The sequence below is a fragment of the Miscanthus floridulus genome, chromosome 5, assembly GCF_019320115.1.
Source record: "Miscanthus floridulus cultivar M001 chromosome 5, ASM1932011v1, whole genome shotgun sequence".
Taxonomy (NCBI): Eukaryota; Viridiplantae; Streptophyta; class Magnoliopsida; order Poales; family Poaceae; genus Miscanthus; species Miscanthus floridulus.
Window position 1 is genome coordinate 14194342 of NC_089584.1, and position 18478 is coordinate 14212819.

Sequence of the window (18478 nt, forward strand, 5' to 3'; positions counted from 1 at the left end):
TCACCTATCGAGTACTCCCTCCGTCTAAAAAATAGAGTCACTACGAAAATCATGTTGATCAAACTTTCTTACCTTTGACTAGATTTATAAAAAATACATGCAACATTTATATCTCCAAATAAATTTATTATGAAAACATATTCAACGACCTACTTAATGATACTAGTTATGTACCATAAATATTAATATTTTGTTAAATATATTTAGTCAAAATTAAAAAATTATTGACTTTTTAGGAAACGAGAATAACTCTTTTTTTTTTGTCAGAGGGAGTATGCAATAAATAAGCCTACTGAGATGCAATGTGCGTAGGACACAAGTTAAAGGCAAAGTCATGGAACTGATATCCGTACTGAAATGGCTCACATTTGTACAAACGAAAGCACAGTCAAATGGAGCATGTTGGGAATCCTGAACAGGTCATAATCATTGCCACTTCTTCAGAATAAGACTCAATATTAAACAGACATCATATGCAACACGCTTGCTCCAGTCCAGTGGTACAATAGCTGCATTTTCCATACCCAGGCACACCTCGCGAATTGCAGCAATACTAGAACCACAGCGACAGGCACAACTCGCGAACTGCAGCAACACTACAACCACAGCGACAGCAGGACGCGGCTGACCTAGCCGCCGAAGCCGTAGAGGGTGCGACCCTGGCGCTTGAGCGCGTAGACGACGTCCATGGCGGTGACGGTCTTCCGGCGCGCGTGCTCGGTGTAGGTGACGGCGTCGCGGATGACGTTCTCGAGGAAGATCTTGAGCACGCCGCGGGTCTCCTCGTAGATGAGCCCGGAGATGCGCTTCACGCCGCCCCTCCGCGCCAGCCTCCGAATCGCCGGCTTCGTGATCCCCTGGATGTTGTCGCGGAGCACCTTCCGGTGACGCTTGGCGCCGCCCTTGCCCAGGCCCTTGCCGCCCTTGCCGCGCCCCGACATCGATGGCCTCTTCTCTAGCGGAGACGGAGGAATTGGGGAAATTTTCCTTGCTGGTTGGTGGGGTGATCGAGCCTGTGACTTGGATGGGGACGGGCTGGTAGAGAAGGGGATGATAATATAGAGGCGGGAGAGGAGCTGGGAGGCGTCGGATGGGGGCGCGATCCGCGTGAGGGGCGAGAGGGATGGTGCCAGCCGCTGGATGGAGATGGCTCGCCTCCTATTGGCCAAGGAGCGGGAGGGCGGATCGAGCAGCGCAGGCGTTTCGTGGCTTTGGCCTTTGGCGGGGCGGGGCGCGCTTGGGAATGGCAATCGCGTCCGAAGTTTTGGTTTGGTTTTTTGCCTTTCTGGTGGGAAACGGAGAATTTTGGGGTTTGACCTCGGGGCCGTGGCGGGCCTTGCTAAATGTTGATGGGCCGTGGGTCTGGAATTGACGGAAGTTGATTGCACTTTGCAGGCTCCCAGGCCTTCAAAAAAATCAATGCCAACTCCCTTCTAATCTGATCTCGTGAAATCGAAATAAAGGAAACATTAATGTTGGCTCAGCCTGGCTTATCTACCATTGTACAGTGTATTTCTCTCGCAACAGAACAGTATCAGCCAACTTATCAGCCGTAAAAACCACATTTCGGTCATTCCTATGTAGTACACTTTAGTTAGTCTCCTTGAACAATATGGAGTATTTTATATTTAATGATTACTGGATCTCACGCCTAAGGACATGAAAGGGCATGTTTGCATGTGTAAGGTTGTAAGGTGATGTTTTTTCTTTCCTGAAGGATCACTCATTTGCACTCACCATCCTTGTTGTTCATGTACTTCTTTTTGAGATTCATCCTTGAATTTAGTTAATCTTTCTTGTTTTTAGTGGTTTAGTGGTTTGTATGTTTGCGATAAACTTGGTGGTTTTCAATCTATGAAGTTGACGCTAATGTGATGTTTCTGAACGAAAAAACGGGAGTTGAGTTGTGCTTGTGTAAATGATACTATGTACCCTTTTAGTGATGATTGAGAGGTCAGCATTGACATTTCTGTTACTTTGTTTAATATGAACTAATGTGCATATTTGTAACTTGTGCGCAGGATCTTTGGAGATAACTTCTAGTTATATGTACTCTTTTCCCATGAGCCATGACATATCACACCAGCCTTCAGTCTTATCTAGGCGATGGCATATCACACTACCCTTCAGTCTTGCACGAGACTTTACCCAAGAAAAAAAAAACAGTCCATGGCATATCACAGATTCACAGTAGCCTTAGCCTTAAGCTTGTGCAAGGCTGCAAGCCATGACATGGACAGCTTGAGCTGGAAATTTTGACTTCTATGTCATGTTTTGTTCTATACATTGTTCATCATTTTATCTTGGGAATATAAGTGGGGCTAGTCCATGAACCTGAATATAAATTTATTTTATAAATTGCCATGAGCAACCATAAAATTAAGTTTACATATAGGTTAGTAGGCTATCCAGTTTGCATCTCTAATTTTATCTGAGTTTTGCAATCTCAGTGTAAAAATCAAGGAAAGAATGTAGGTTCACCTACGTGATGTTCAAGAATCAAGGTCTATCTGAGTTTTGCAATCCCAACGTAAAAATCAAGAAAAAAATATTTATAGGTTCACATACGTGATGTTCAAGAACCAAGGAGGCCGTGTCATTGTGGGGATGAGACGCACCACCGCGACCGTTGCACACTGCTTGTGTTCGCTTTTCGGGAGTTCGGGTGTTCTCGGCAGAACGCCTGCACTGCCGTACCCGCGTTCGCGTGACCGCATACCTCACGAGTAGGCTAGCTAGTAGCACGTGAGCCCCAAATCCACATGAACTCTCCAGGAAGCACGACCGCACGAGCACGAGCACGAGTCCACTCCACTAGCGCACAAACCGCTCGCTTGCTCCACGCCACTCTACCACTACTACTAGTGGAGGTAAATATTTCTCTAAAAAAATACACTAGTGCAGAAATATGATCACATACTTAGTCCGTGTTTAGTTCAAAAAAAAAAAAGTTCCAAAAAGGTGCTACAGTGGTCATCACATCGAATCTTACGATACGTGCATGGAGCATTAAATATAGATGAAAAAAAACTAATTGCACAGTTTGGTTAGAAATCGCGAGACGAACGTTTTGAGTCTAATTAGTCCATAATTGAACACTAATTGTCAAATAAAAACGAAAGTGTTACGGTAGCCAAATTCCAACTTTTCCCCAACTAAACACGGGCTTAGATGGATGTTTGTTTTTACAATGATGTTTTTCAAGTTTCGACCGACTATCCGATCGAAAAGAGTTCAGTAGTAGTTATTTAGTGTATTTATGTACTCCTAAAAAGATCAAACAGCACCCGTCACTGTTCATGGTGAAGTGGGGCCGTAAGGCCCTGTTTGTTTCAGCTTTTTTGAGTCTCGCTTATAAGTTGAGCAGGCTTATCTGATAAGCCACGATATAGAGAATCTGCTGTCTGAATAAACTGGGCGTTTGGCTGTCCTGATTATTTCGAGTAGATTATCTGTCCTGTATACCCTATACAGTAATAGTCCAAAATAATATCAATTTGGGTACACCGGTACGCCTTCATTTACTCTCTCTTGACTAGTCCAAGGAAGCAAGGAAATAGACATGGAGGCACAGAGGGAACGCGGACGGGAGGTGCAGGTGCTCGTGTTCGTCAGCTCGGCCGCCATGGTCAGCTCGGCGAGCTTCGCGAGACAGTGATTTCGGCCACCATTTCCAAATCCAAGAGCATGGGGAGGGAGAGGAGAGGTAGGGGATTCACGTAGGCTAGCTACCTCGGCCGATTGCAGCGTGGGGAAGGAGATCGACGGGCGCTCAGAAGAAGATGAGTGAGGAGTGGGTGGCTGCGGAGCTGAGCGGCTCGGCCGCCGTGAGATCATCCATGACGGGGATTGACCTTGTCGGAGCTCGCGTGGACCTCGTCGGAGCTCGCGTGCTCCCTGCGCTCAGCTCCCTGGCCGCATGTACTTGACCGTGGTGGCCGCGCACCACCACCACCGCACGCATACGCATGCCACCACCGCATGTGGGCCGAGTGGTGGCCGACGGGAGCTCGTCCGGATGTGGCCGCCGGAGTTCTGGAAGGAGCTCGCGTGGTGGCTGACAGGGGCTCGGTCGGATGTGGCCGCCGGGGATCTGGCGGAGCTCGCGTGGTGGCCTCCGCTCGCTGGGGATCTGGCGGAGCTCGCGTCGTCGTCCTCCGCAGCGTCTCCATCGTCGTGAGCGTGGATGAGCGGCAGCGTTAGCGTGGAGGAGCCGGGAGGGAGGAGGAGCGGCAGCGACCGGGAGGTGACGAGATGCGAGATGGGGAGGCTGCGGCTGGGCTGGAGAGAGGCGGCGGTGGTGGAGAAGAGCGAGCGTCGAGATCGAGAGAGAGAGAGAGAGAGAGAGAGAGAGAGAGAGCGCGGGAGGATTGGCATCGGGAGAGAAACGCGGTCGCGATTTTGGAAAAGCGAGGTCGAGCTCGCGATTTCAGTAGCGTTGCGAGCGACCGGAGATCGCGGAAGCGCGTTCGCGATCAGGCCCAGATCGCAGGGCGTTTGTGCGGGATTATTTGCTTATTGGGCTCAGAAGCTGAGCAAACGCTGCCCCAAACAGGGCCTAAGACGCTTCACCAGAGATTATTTTTGCTCCGACATGTGGCCGCGTAGGGCCGCACTCTCTCTGGCCCGTGCGTCTACTCGCTCGTCCGCCGCGGTGTGGCCGCTCACGCCTGCTCCCACTCCGCCCCGCCGTGCCTCCTTCCTTCATCATGCCGTGCCCTCTCCCTACCGTGCCGCGCCCCATGGCGTCCGTGCCTTGCCCCATTTCCTGAGTGAACGACGCTGGACGACTGTGGCCGAGCGAACAACGGCGCTAGAGTAGCAATAGCGAGGCCACGTGGGCGAGCGTGAGCCTGGGTCGCGAGCAGGCGCGGGAGAATCACATGAGGAGCGAAGGGCCACGCTGACTGGCACAAGCGCGAGGGGCGAAACACCTGACGCGAGCTTGCTGACTACCGAGTTCCCCATTACCCATTAGGCAGGTCGTGGCTGCCGACAACGTCGTGTTTCAAAATGTTTCAGGCGTTGCATACTCATGTTTCAAGTGTTTCACCTAGATGTTGCAAAACTATATTTGAGATATTGCATATATTGCAATGACAATATAGCACGTTGCAAGCATATATTTTCAAGTGTTTCAGGTGTTTCAGACATAGGCTTCAAGTGTTTAATCTAGATGTTGTATATGTTGCTATGTGCCCTGTTCCCTTGGCTGATAAGCCATGGCTGAAAGTACTGTTGGCTGATTTATTGTGAGAGAAAAATATTATTCGTTGGCTGAAAAAATACTGCTTATAAGCCAAGCGAACAGGGCAATGGTTACACGCATGTTTTCAAGCGTATATTTTCAAGTATTTTAAGATGTTTTAGACTTATGTTGTAATTGTTTCATATGGATGCTGCAAAAGTAAATCTGGATGTTGCATATGTTGCTATGATTATATACACATGTTTCAAGTGTTTCATCTATTTTAAAGTATGTTGAAAAATGTTTTATTTGTATGTTTAAAAAGTAGATCAGATGTTTCACATGTTGCAACGAGCGCCGGTGGGCGGTGGACAACGCTCTGTCGCAATCGCCTTTGTGCTGGTGCTGCTGCTGGGGCGCCGCCGTAGTTGACATGCGGGCGGCTGAGGCCGGCACACGCCTCCGCTCCCGATGCTTCCCCTGTTGCCGCATGCCACCCCGCCCGGCCGCCCTTCTCCCACCGACTTCGCCGGCCCGCCCCTGCCTAGTCACGCGGCCACGCTACCCCGTCGCTCTGTGAATACCGAGAGAGGGGTGAGTACGCAACGGCGCTGCTAGATCTTCCCCTCCTCGCTACCGGATCGAACCCTCCTCCGTCAGAACCAGCCTACTGTTGCCTGTAAGATGACTGCTTGTCACAGGTGACACAGCAGGGCACAAGACGTCTTCTCATTAGCTTGGCATATTTTGCATTGTTGTTTTGTAATCAGAGTATGTCAAGTGGGCCATAGGCCAGCGTCGTGTTATCGGCATACAAATGCCAGAACTCTATAAGAGACTCATCATCGAAGAAAAGCAATACGAACACGCTAAGGCAAGGGGCTACCTCGCCGGTGTTTCTCTCCTCCTGATCTGTGCTATTTGTAGTGCTCACGTCGATGGCTTGATGCCGGCGGCCACGGGTGTTACAGTGGTATTAGAGACGGTTTATCCTCGGCCTCCGCTCTCGATTCCGCTCGGCTTCAATCTTCGATTCGTAATTCCGGTCGATGGGTTGATCTCCACCCCGCATCCTAGTGGTATGGGCGAGAGGTCCCGTAAATCCCTCCTTTGGTTGAATCGGGTCAGCCAGTGGCGTCGAGTTCGTCTAATCTAAGATCTACAACCCTTCCATCCACCCCACCTCCTCCATAGATCCCTGGATCCGCTGCAGTTCTTACCATCCCACTGTGTGGCATCACTGCAACGGGTTTCTCTTCGTCCACAATCGACTGCAAGCGGGCGTCATCACCACCTGTTCATTGGTGGTTCCAACCTCTACGACACGATTCTCGACTGGGGGACTACATCAGCAGTCTAATTCGGTGGCGTCAACCCTTTGTGAGATTTTCCCCATCTTCTCACTCCATTTCCTTCTAGCACGCTTGAATTAGTGGTGAGGGTTGCGAGGCGCTTGTTCTCGTGTAAAATTCCATAGCCAACTGGTTCAATTGTGGTGTGGTGGCGTTCGGAGGGGAAGTGTCCTTCGACTTGGGTTGTGGGACATTTGTTTCCATGTAAAATTCCTCGGTCGAGCCTCACTTCCAGGCGGCGGTGATTCGTTGTTGTGAGGAGCAGTCAATAGGGGAGGTGTGAACCGAACCTGTTGTTCCATTAGTTTCAATCACGGCTCCATCTAAGCCTTCTGATCCTAAACCATCCAAGCAGACCCAAATTCTGTTGGATCAGATGTCGAAGAGCGCTGATGATGACCAGTCTAAGTGGGACCAGGTGATGGATCATTTCGATCTCTTGTTCAATCGTATGACGAATATGGGTATTGTCCAGCAAGAGATGAAAACTCAGATTAAGTTAAACAACGCCAAGGTTGACAAGTGTTCTGCAGATCAACAGTTTATTGCTCAGCAAGTTCGAGCTAATGGCTAGGCAGTAGCTCAACTAACCCTGCAGCAGTTTGAGGAGGAGAAGAGCTCTGCCAGTCATGGTTCATCGTCCCTGGTGTATGGTGATTAAGAGGCACACTTCCAGAACATGTTTGCCAAGGACAAGAACCTTCAGAAACCTGAGCAGTCCAAGTATCACAGATCCAAACTGGAGCAAGACAAGGAAGAAAGGGTACCTCATCATGCTTTGCCTAAAATGTTTTTTCCCAAGTTTGAGGACCTTTATCCCAAAATCTAGATTGACAATTGCTGCAATTACTTCTCTATCTATAATGTGCCTGAGAGGCTTTAGGTGTCTTCTGCCACCATGCATCTAGAGGGCAATGCTGCCAAGTGGTACCAGGCCTATAAACAAACACATCCTAAGATCTCTTGGATCACTTTTTGCTTGGCTGTGGAACAACAGTTTGGAGCTGATGATTATAGAAATGCCCTCACTGAGTTAATTGATCTCAAGCAGACAGGAACTGTGGAGGACTATACTACTAAGTTTGAGCAATTGCAGTTTGATATTACTATGCACAGCTGTCATTATGATGATCTTTTCTTCACCTCCCATTATGTCAGTGGTCTCAAAGATGACATCAGGGCAGTGGTTGAGCCTCAGGTACCAACAACTGTACACAGAGCTGCTATTATTGCAAGGATTCAGCAAAAGGTGCTTGATAGAGGGAAAAACAAGTACGAGAAGGCTTCTATTCTTCACAAGCCAAACCCACAACACAGGACTGAGACCAAGACACAACCAGTTTCTAGTACTCTTTGGAGGGATAGACAGCTAAGGGACTACAGAAAAACTAATGGATTGTGCTACACCTGTGGGGAGAAATTTGAACCAAGACATATTGTGGTCTGTTCCAAGAGAACCAAGCCACACAGCAATGCTCTGGTGGTGAATGACCTGGATCGAGAACTCAGTGATGATGTTCTCAATCAATTAGCCATCGAAGATGCTTTACCAGAACAATTTTGTCAATTGTCCCTCAATGCCTTGACCAGCACTGATATAAGCAACAGTATTAAGCTGAAATCTAGGGTCAAGAACAAGATTATGCTTACTCTATTGGACAGTGGCAATTCTCATAGCTTTGTCAGTGCTCAGTTCACCCAACTAGCTGGTCTACCAACTGTGCCGATGTCCCCTCGCAAAGTAAAACTTGCAAATGGGGAGTGGATCGTGGCTGATAGAATGGTTAAGCAATTGGAAAGGTATTATCAGGGTCATACTCTGGTATCTGACATGATAGTACTGGATATGCACCCCTATGACGCTATTCTAGGTTTTGATTAGTTGCAGCGCCATAGTTCAATGCAGTGTGATTGGCAACTTAAAACTCTTGCATTCAAGGTGAATGGACGGCCAGTGAAATTACAGGGCATCAATCCACCACCTCTGTAGCTGACAGCAATATCTGCAAATAAAGTCTACAATTCCACCAAAGGCAATGATGTTTGGGCATTTGTATTAGTGGATTAGATTCCAATCCATCAGACCCAGTCTACCAATTCCACTTCACTTCAATCATCCATCCAACAGGTGTTGACATAGTATGAGGATGTTTTCTCTGATCCATAGACCTTACCACCACAAAGGTCTTATGATCACTCCATTCCTTTGCTTCCTGGTTCCATTCCTGTAAACTCAAGACCCTATCATTACTCTCCCCACCATAAATCAAAGATAGAAAGACAAGTTCAACAGTTACTCCAAGCTGGGTTAATTTGCCACAGACACAGTCATTTGCTTGTCCAGTCCTACTTGTCAAGAAGAAAGATGGAATATGGAGGTTTTGAGTAGATTATAGGAAACTCAATGCTCTCACTATCAAGAATAGGTTCCCAATGCCTATCATTGAGGAGATACTTGATGAGTTGGCCGGTGCCAAGTTCTTCACAAAATTGGATATGAGATCTGGTTACCATCAGGTCAGGATGCTTCCAGAGGATGAGCACAAGACAACATTTAAGACACATCGTGGCCACTACCAGTTTAAGGTGATGCCTTTTGGACTCACTAATGCACCAGCCACTTTCTAGTGTATCATGAATCAAATCCTTTAGCATTTCCTTAGAAAATTTGTGTTGGTCTTTCTAGATGATATATTGATCTATAGCAATACTTTAGAATATCATGCTAGCCATCTTGAGCAAGTGTTGGCCACCCTTAGACAGCATCAGTTGTACTTGAAATCTTCTAAATGTACTTTTGCTCAAGACAGTCTGGAATATTTGGGTCACATCATCTCTTCTCAAGGTGTGGCAACTAATAAAAACAAGATCACTACTATGCTACATTAGCCAATACCCACTACAGTCACTGAGCTGAGAGCTTTTCTGGGACTCACTAGCTATTACAGGAGGTTTGTTCAACATTATGGACTACTTACTAAACCTCTTACTCAGTTGCTCAAATGCAAGCAGTTTGTCTGGTCTGAAACAGCTCAGCAGGCATTTGATGAGGTCAAACTGGCCATGACCAGAACTCCTGTCTTGGGTCTTCCAGATTTCACTCAACCATTTACTTTAGAAACTGATGCTTGTAATGATGGCATTGGAGCAATTTTGATGCAGCAGGGAAAACCCATTGCTTATCTGAGTAAGGCTCTTGGGGACAAACACAAATCACTTTCCATTTATGAGAAGGAGTTCTTGGCCTTAATTATGGTAGTTGAGAAATGGAGACCATATTTGCAAAGACAACAATTCACTATTCTCACAGACCACAAGTCTTTGAGCTTTCTCAATGAGCAGAACCTACACTCTGAACTATAGAGGAAAGCTATGACTCGGCTCATGGGTCTCCAATTTAAGATTGTGTATAAGAAAGGCAAAGACAATGTGGCTGCAGATGCTTTATCTAGAGTAGCTCATCTCCTGGCTATTCAAGCAGTCTCCACTGTTCAGCCTGTTTGGATTCAGGAAGTCTTGAACTCCTACACCATAGATCCTAAAGCTCAGCTCCTCATGAAACAATTAGCTGTGGCCAGCCCTGATCCTCATGGTTTCAGTCTAGAGCAAGGTCTCATTAGACACAAAGGTAATATTTGGATTGGCCAGAATTCATCTTTACAGACCAAACTCATTGCTACTTTTCATTCCAGTCCTTTGGGAGGCCGTTCAGGTATTACTCCTACCTACTTCAAACTAAAGAAGCATTTTGCTTGGAAGGGTATGAGACAAGATGTGGAGAGTTATATCAAACAATGTTCAGTCTGTCAGCATGCTAAGCATTCATTACAACATCCAGCTGGTCTGTTGCAACCCTTGCCGGTGCCAGAAGGGGTTTGGAGAGATGTTTCTATGGATTTTATAGAAGGCTTACCCAAATCTGAAGGCTACAGTGTCATTTTAGTGGTTGTGGACAGGCTGACTAAGTATGCCCATTTTATTCCAGTTAAGCATCCTTACACTGCCAGCACTATAGCTCAGGTATTCCTAGATAATGTGGTCAAGTTGCATGGTTTACCCAACTCTATTGTCAGTGACCGAGATACAGTGTTTGTCAGCCAATTCTAGACACAACTGTTCAAGTTGTACAAAGTCAATCTAGCCTTGAGCACAACCTATCATCCTCAAACTGATGGACAAATGGAGAGAATAAATCAGTGTTTGGAAATGTTTCTCCGATGTTCAGTGCAAGACTCTCCCAAGGCCTGGAAATCTTGGCTGTCCCTAGCTGAATTGTGGTATAACTCATCTTATCACAGTTCCCTCGGTTGTTCCCCTTTCAAGGCCCTTTATGGGTATGAACCAAATGTAGGTGCAGTCCCTTAGCTACCACCAAATACTTCTCCATCAGTAGCTGAGGTCATTCAAAATAGGGAACTTCATTTGCAGTCCATCAAGCAAAATTTAGCAAGGGCTCAGAATAGAATGAAGTTGCTGGCTGATAGGAAGCGGACTGACTGTCAGTTCACTGTTGGTGATCAAGTATTATTGAAATTACAGCCCTGCACTCAATCTACAGTGCCAACCGCCCTTTTCCCAAGCTAGCATACAAATATTTTGGTCTTTATACAGTTTTGGAACGCATGGGTTCAATTGCATATAAGTTGGACTTATCGGAGGGTCATATGATACACCCAGTCTTCCACATTTCCTAGCTCAAACCTTTTGTGCCAGATTGCACTCCGGTGTTTGAGACTCTTCCTGTCACTACAGACTTGGCAGCTGCAGCAGCTGTGCCAGACAAAATCATTGACAGGTGTCTGGTTAAGAAAGGGAACGCAACCATTCCTCAAGTGAAGGTGATCTGGACTGGTCTGCATCCACCTACTGCAACCTAGGAAGATTATCATGTGCTGAGGCAACGTTTTCTTGATGCTCCAGCTTGGGGACAAGCTTCTTCTTCGACGGGGGAAGTGTCACAGGTGACACAGCAGGGCACAAGACGTCTTCTCTTTAGCTTGGCGTATTTTGCATTGTTGTTTTGTAATCAGAGTCTGTCAAGTGTGCCATATGCCAGCGTCGCGTTATCGGCGTACAAATGCCAGAACTCTGTAAGAGACTCATCATCGAAGAAAAGCAATACGAACACACTAAGGCAAGGGGCTACCTCACCAGCATTTCTCTCCCTCTGATCTGTGCCATTTGTAGTGCTCGCGTCGACGGCTTGACGCCGGCGGCCACGGGTGTTACACTGCTACAATGAGTTTGGCATATGGCGACGCGGCTAGACCTGGACGATGGCAGAATAGGGCGGGCTGAATGCAGCGGGCGGCGATGTCGGGGTGCCGCGGAGGCGGCGCGAAAGGCACAGTCGATGGTGCTGGCGCTCGACAACAAAACACGCGCCGCGCCGTGGAGGACCACGCGGAGCTGCTGCTGGTTGGGTATGTGCCATGGCGCGAGCGCAGCGCATAGCTTCTGTTCGCCGAGACCTCCGCCGCGCTGCGCGCCATGGGCAGCGCTGTCACCTTCGCAAAGCTCCGCGTGGAGCGCTACCACAAGGCGGCCGTCGCCGTGGGGGTCAAGGGCTTCTCCGCCGTGCTCCTCTTTGTCAATGACACCGAACACGCCTATCATGGCCTGCGCACCAGGTGAGGATGCTGCTTTGCTGGAGTGGCCGCTCATATGTCTGACCAATTGACTTAAAGTTATCTGTATCTCTTGTTGACCAATTAACTGAAATTTATGTGATTGAGTTCCCTAAGCATTCTAACTTTGATGATATTTGATGGCTTGAGGAAATAATTTTAGGGTACGAGACTAAAGAGTTGTTCTCGATCATTTTGGAGCTGGTGGAGATTGGAGATGGGGAGCAGAATGCAGTTCTTGGACATGGCAGGATATTGTTGTGTTGGTTAGTTTCCTCTCCATAGTTCGATCTCAGCGTGCAAGGTCTATCAATAAACACCAATTTTCAGCTTGTATTACTGATATTTTAGAATTTAGATAAATAGCTAAGTTTACCTATGATCACATCTCATACATTGGACTGTCAATGTTCACTGTGATCCATTATTCTTCTTGTTCCTTTCTACAAGTAGATCGTACTTTTGCAGACATTGTTCCGATAATTTCGTTAATCGAATGCACACGTTTATCTTCATTTTATCTATAAGCATTTCTTCATCACATAAACTGCTAAGTTTGCCCTTACAATTTCAGATTCATTTGGTTCCTGGCGGCAACTTTGATTTTTAGAGATACATTAAATGGTTTTTCCCTATAGACTAAATCCATGAATAATTTAAATAAGATTTTCACCCTATGAAATGTTCTGTGAATCTAAGCATTTAATCTGGTTTGATAGATTACTTTACAAGCTAAATTAGAATTCGCTCTATAAATCAAAAAGGCTGGAGGCAACGACCTCGGCCCAATGGCCCAGCACGGCCTGGACCATTGGCCAAGGCAGCCCAGCCGAACGGGCGCATGGCAGCCTAGTCGTAGGTGGCTTAGGCAGGGATGCGCGCGCGCGGCCCAGCGGAGACCGATCGCCCACGCAGACGCGTGGCCTAGGCGCAGCGAGGGCAGCCCATCATGGAAATGTTGCCCGAGCGGCCCAGCGCGGCAGACCGGCTCACGCGTGGACGAGCGCGGCCCAGTGTGGCGCAGGCGGCGATGGCACATTTGCGAAAGGGCCCTTGAGCTTACCTGAAATTAACTACGCCCTTATTTGTAAACCTATGAGTCTAGCGTTTTTACAAAATGAACCCAATAAAGACTTCTATTCACGCTTCCTCACCTTTTCCCTTGCTCAAGAGCAGAGCACGACAGGGAAGATCATCCGCCAGCCAAAGGGGCAGCTCACCGGCGGCGGTGTTGCCATAGGGTAGCGCGTGGGGGTAGCGGCGGACTCGGCCATGTACGCGGGCGCCAACGGCATGGCCAGCAGCGCTCCATGGCACCCTGGCCACGCACGCACATGGCAGTGGATTAGCAGGCGAAGCTACGCGCGGCTCCGGTGAACGGGAGGTGCGGTGCGGCGGCGTGTGCCCCTTGGCGGATGTACAGCAGGGCAACGCCTCAGCACCGGCGGACATAGCCATGGCGGGGCACATTGGAGGGTGTGAATTGTGGCTCTAGAACAAGGAGGAAGGAGGCGGGTCGATGAGGCGTCGACGCCGGCCAGGTCATGGTCGTGGGCGGGTACTCGTGCGAGGCAGCGGGAAGGAGAAAGGAGGGGCGGCGCTGCGGGCACACAGGCGCATGAGAGGGAGAGTGTCGGTGTTTTGGACCAGCGGGCCCTCAACCAACTAGTAAAAACGTACTGCGTGCCCATAATCCCGGATAGTGATGTAAAGAGACACAAGGTTTATACTGGTTCGGGCAATGGGTGCCCTACATCCTGTCTGGGAGATCGATCTTGTATTCCTTGCACCGAAATGCTCATAGTAGGGGGTTACAAGCAGGGCAAGAGAGGGATCTAGTCCTAGGTCTCTACGTAGAGCGGCGTGGATGACTTGGGATCTTAGTCTAAGGCGACGGAGAAGCGTATGTGTTACAGAATATCGAGTGTGTGTTCGTCTACCTCGTGAATCTGTCTGCCTCTCTCGTCCTCTCTAGGAACGGCCCAAATCCCTCCCTTTTATAGTTGAAGGGGGGACAGGGGTGATACATGTGTTAGCTATGCGGCGTCATGCGAACAGAGGCGGCATGTCCGAGTCCTATAGCCTATTACTATGGTGGCATGATTGATGGAGTGGTCCTGCCCTTGAAGTGCTGGAGCAACGCGCCAGTCACATCTGAACTTTGAGCGACATGGGAGCTCTAGTGATGGCTGGACGCAGGGCCTAGCGAGCGATGTGCTGGTTATTGTGCGTTGACTGCATGAAGAGCCGAGGCCCTATTGGTGCCGAGTCCAAGCCGTCGTAGAGGGCTCGGTAGGCGCGAATCCTGAGATTGCCGAGACCCTGAAGTAGATTGCCGAGGCGTGGAGGGAGCAGTTGGTTCTATACACTGACTTCGAGGCTATAGTAACCTAGACTTGACTCCGCACGCCGTGTAGTTTCTAGGGTAGGGGTTAGGTAGCACAGCGCAGTACAGGCACCGGTCGTGGGCACAGTACCAAGCACAGTGGTTGGTAACCCCTGTCCTGTCCCATCTCGGGTGGCATGGCTTCGATGTGACCGGCGTCCAGTCAGCCACGCCGCTATGTCGAGCCGTCGTTCGGCTGATAACGTGGGAGTAGTCGAACGCGCTGGTTGGATGCGATGTCTTGTCTGGGAAGTAGGTCGAGGCGGAGGCGATGGGGTTGTTTTGCCGAGCCAGCCTTGAGCGAGGCGGAGAATCGGTGTCTCGTCTGAGGCTGTGCGTGCGGGGCCTTGGGCGAGACGGAGAATTGGTTCCTCGGCCGAGGCCTTTCACGCGAGGCCTCGAGCGAGAGGGAAAACTGGTAGGCCGTCCGAGGCCCTCTGCGCGAGGCCTCTAGCGAGGCGAAGATTCGGTAGGCCGGCCGAGGCCTTCCGTGCGAGGCCTCTAGCGAGGTAGAGGGTGGGTGGCTTTGGACATGGCCGGGGTTTGGCCAACAGTTGTCCCTTGGCTTTGGTTTTAACGGTGTCTAAGCGATTTTTTTTATTGTTGCTTAGGGGACCCCTTCTCGTGGTACCCGATAGTAGCCCCCGAGCCTCAGGGAGAGTGTGAGCGCTCTCTTTGAGGTTTTGTCGAGACTCAGCTCGCAGCAGCTCCTAATAGGATGGTGTTCCATGCTCGAGGTCTCGGTGGGTGCGCATGAGCGCACCCACCGGGTGTAGCCCCCGAGGCCCTGGAGGAGTGATTTCATTCCTCCAGGCGCTTTTCTTGTGTTGTGAGAGGAGTTTTATTGTGTTTACCGGGCCTGTGAGTGTGAGTTTGGGTCGCTGAGCCTCAACAGGGTTGCAGGAAGAGCCCCCTAGCCTCTACGCGGAGCGAGAGGGCCGTCAGAGGTTCCCCTGGCTTTTTATGTGGCCCTCACGCATCCTTTTCGTTCATAAGGAGGGGTGAAGAGTGCCATGCTACCCTCGGTGGGCGCGAGCAGTGACACCCCCGGTGAGCTGTTATCGGGTAATTCTGAGTGGAGGCCCGAGCCCCGTTCGCTAGGGGTCAGCTAGCGGTCCGGAGACGCACTCCAAGAGTACCAGAGGGTTTCTCTAGTGGGTGCCGAGGCCGTTCGCTGGGCCCCGGTGGCTCAGTGCCTCCCTACGGTGGGATCCCATTTGGAAACCTCCCTGCTGGTCTCGGACACGACTTAGGGTGTCCCGAGCGATCGCTTGCTCGGGCCTCGACCATGCGCAGGCTCGCCCCTAGTCATCCCTGGCTCTGCTGCCCTAGGGCGGCTGTCGAAACCCTCGGGGGCCCAGCCTTTGAACCCCTGGACCATAATGGGCTCGATGCCCTTCATCGTGTTTTTCCGAGTCTTCAAGTGCGAGCTTAGGTTGCTTGTCTTCGTCCTGGGTGTAGGAAGAGCCCCCAAGCCTCTGCACGGAGCGAAAGGGCGGTCGGGGGTTCCCTGGCTTTTCGTGCCACCTCGCGCGTCCTTTTTGTTCGGACGGAGGGGTTGTTTGCCGAGCCCCCTCGAGTGCGAGCCTAGGTGGCTGGGTCTCGGCAAGGTTGCAGGAAGAGCCCTCGAGCCTCTACACAGAGCGAGAGGGCAATTAGGAGTTCCCCTAGCTTTTTTGTGCGCCCCTCGCGCATGAGGGTTTGTTCGCCGAGCCCCCCTCGGGTGCGAGCCTGGGTCGCGGGGTCTCGACATATTTGCAGGAAGAGCTCCTTAGTCTCTGCACAGAGCGAGAGGGCCGTCAGGAGTTCTCCTGGCTTTTTGTACGACCCTCGCGCAACCTTTTCGTTTGGAAGGAGGGGTTTGTTTGCCGAGCCCCCTCAAGTGCGAGCCTGGGTCGCTGGGTCTCGGCAAGGTTGCAGGGAGAGCCCCTTAGCCTCTGCATGGAGCGAGAGGGCCGTCAGGGGTTCCCCTGGCTTTTTGTATGACCCTCGCACTTCCTTTTCGTTCGGAAGGAATGGTGGAATATGCCAGGCTACCCTCGATGGGCGCGAGCGGTGGCATTTCCGGCGAGCTGTTATCGGGTAAGTCCGAGTGGAGGCCCATGTCCCGTTTGCTAGGGGTCAGCTAGCAGTCTAGAGACGCACTCCAAGAGTACCAGAGGGTTTCTCTAGTGGGTGCTGGGGCCGTTCATTGGGCCTCGGTGGCTCGGTGCCTCCCTACAGTGGGATCCCATTCGGAGACCTCCCTGCCGGTCTCAGACATGACTTAGGGCATCCCAAGCATTTCGCTTGCTTGGGTCTCGGCCCCGTATGGGCTCGCCCATAGTTGTTCCTGACTCTGTTGCCCTAGGGTGGCTGTCGAAACCCTCGGGGGCCCAGCCTTCGAACCCCTGGACCGTAGCAGGCTCGGCGCCTAGTTCCTTCATCTAAAAGGAATCGGGTGGGGGATATTCCCTCCCCCCATCAGTTCGATAATAGCAGGCGCGCCTTTTAAGGCAATTTTCTCGGGGAGGCGGAACGGCGCTTGCCACTGTAGCGGTCGGACATGACGTCGTGTCAGCGGATGGAACATAACTATTCATGCGATTAATGAGGGAAAGGTGGGTACGTGGGCGGTGAAATCGGATCTGGATTAACCGTGTCGGATCTGGGGGAAACTTTCCCGATTTCATCGCCCGCCCATTTCACCCTCTTCCTACATAAATGCACAACGAGCCCCGCCCCTCCCCTCCTTACCTTGCCTGCATTTGCCCTTGCCACCCTTGAGCCGTTGCTAGAACAGAGAGCATCGGGGAGAAGGAGAGAGAGAGGCAAGGTAGAGAGAGCGAGAGAGGCTCACCGTCGTAGCCGTATTCTCCATCGCACCCATGGCCGGCGCCGTTGTCGTTGAGGCAGACTCTTGGGGTCAGTCCGACGTCACCGTGGAGACGCTTCAGTCGCTCGTCGATGGTGAACTTCTTCGCCTAGTTACCGACCCCGTCAGGCTAGAGTGGATCGCTCTGTCGAGTGAGCCAGAGCCAAGGCCATGCGACGGCTATGTCGTGAGCTTCGTGTCCTTTCATGAGTGTGGCCTCGGCTTGCTGGCAGATCGATTCATATGGGCGCTCCCGCACTACTACAGCGTGGAGCTCCACAACTTCAACCCCAACTCCATCGCATAGGCGGCCATCTTCGTCGCCGTCTATGAGGGGTACCTGGGGATTGCTCCCTATTGGGAGTTGTGGCCCCACCTCTTCTAGGCGGGGCATACCACCAAGCCGACATGCACGATAGGAGCGAGGAGGGTGGTGAGGGCCGGCGGCTGCACTCTCCAAGTGCGCCAGGATCAGCAGCACCTTTACATCCCGGCCCAGCTCGCCTCGACCAATCACCGCTGGTATACCAGCTGGTTCTACCTCCGCAACGATGACGGCGGGCTTCCCCCTTACATCGGGAGGATTGTGGAGAGCTATTCAGAGAAGTGGAGGTATGACGTCCTGAAGGAGGATCAGCCCAAGCTGCAGCTGCTCCTAGAGGGACTGGAGAGGCTACGCAGCCATGGCCTCACGGCGGCTGTGGTCATGGCGGCCTTCCACCGTCGGAGGGTGCTGCTGCTGATGGCTCGGTGGCAGCGCCTGTTCGAGATGAGGCTGGATGAGCCGATCGAAGGCATCCGGCTGTCCGCTTCCGCCCTCCCCGACGAGGAGATTCTACGTCGGGTGAGGGAGACGGTGGATGGAAAGCTGAGGAGCGGTGGTCTGGCCCCTATCGCGATGCGCCCGTCGTGGGGGTACTTTTCTTTGGTAAGTCACACGCTACTGCGGCCCCCAAGGCCTCCTCGTTCCTTATCATTTTCTGGTCCTTTATTTGCATTCGCCATTCCTACAGGGCATGAGGGACGTGCGAGCCTCCCTACCACCCGTTTGCGAGGACGTAGCGCGGTGGG

The 18478-nt window shown here is 50.9% G+C and overlaps 2 protein-coding genes across 2 annotated transcripts; one reads left to right on the forward strand and one right to left on the reverse strand.

The window, feature by feature from the left end:
• Window positions 1–418: 418 nt before the first annotated feature.
• Window positions 419–1015, reverse strand: LOC136451573 (histone H4). The gene has a single exon (XM_066452269.1). The coding sequence runs from the start codon at window positions 939–941 to the stop codon at window positions 630–632; it is 312 nt and encodes a 103-aa protein (XP_066308366.1). The 5' UTR covers window positions 942–1015; the 3' UTR covers window positions 419–629.
• Window positions 1016–6916: 5901 nt separating this feature from the next.
• LOC136454268 (uncharacterized) lies at window positions 6917–11838 on the forward strand. The gene is made up of 9 exons (XM_066454747.1): window positions 6917–7096; window positions 7217–7303; window positions 7424–8340; window positions 8967–9126; window positions 9553–9795; window positions 9904–10168; window positions 11293–11378; window positions 11571–11630; window positions 11728–11838. The coding sequence occupies exons 1-9, from the start codon at window positions 6917–6919 to the stop codon at window positions 11836–11838; spliced, it is 2109 nt and encodes a 702-aa protein (XP_066310844.1).
• The last annotated feature ends 6640 nt before the right edge of the window (window positions 11839–18478 follow it).

Excerpts from the sequence above, each read along its gene's own strand:
- LOC136451573 (XM_066452269.1), bottom strand. The coding sequence starts at position 941 with ATGTCGGGGCGCGGCAAGGGCGGCAAGGGCCTGGGCAAGGGCGGCGCC.
- LOC136454268 (XM_066454747.1), top strand. The coding sequence starts at position 6,917 with ATGTCGAAGAGCGCTGATGATGACCAGTCTAAGTGGGACCAGGTGATG. Across the intron at positions 9,127-9,552 it reads GTGGCCACTACCAGTTTAAG|TTTGTCTGGTCTGAAACAGC; the intron begins GTGATGCCTTTT and ends AAATGCAAGCAG. Across the intron at positions 10,169-11,292 it reads AGGTCTCATTAGACACAAAG|ACTTGGCAGCTGCAGCAGCT; the intron begins GTAATATTTGGA and ends CTGTCACTACAG.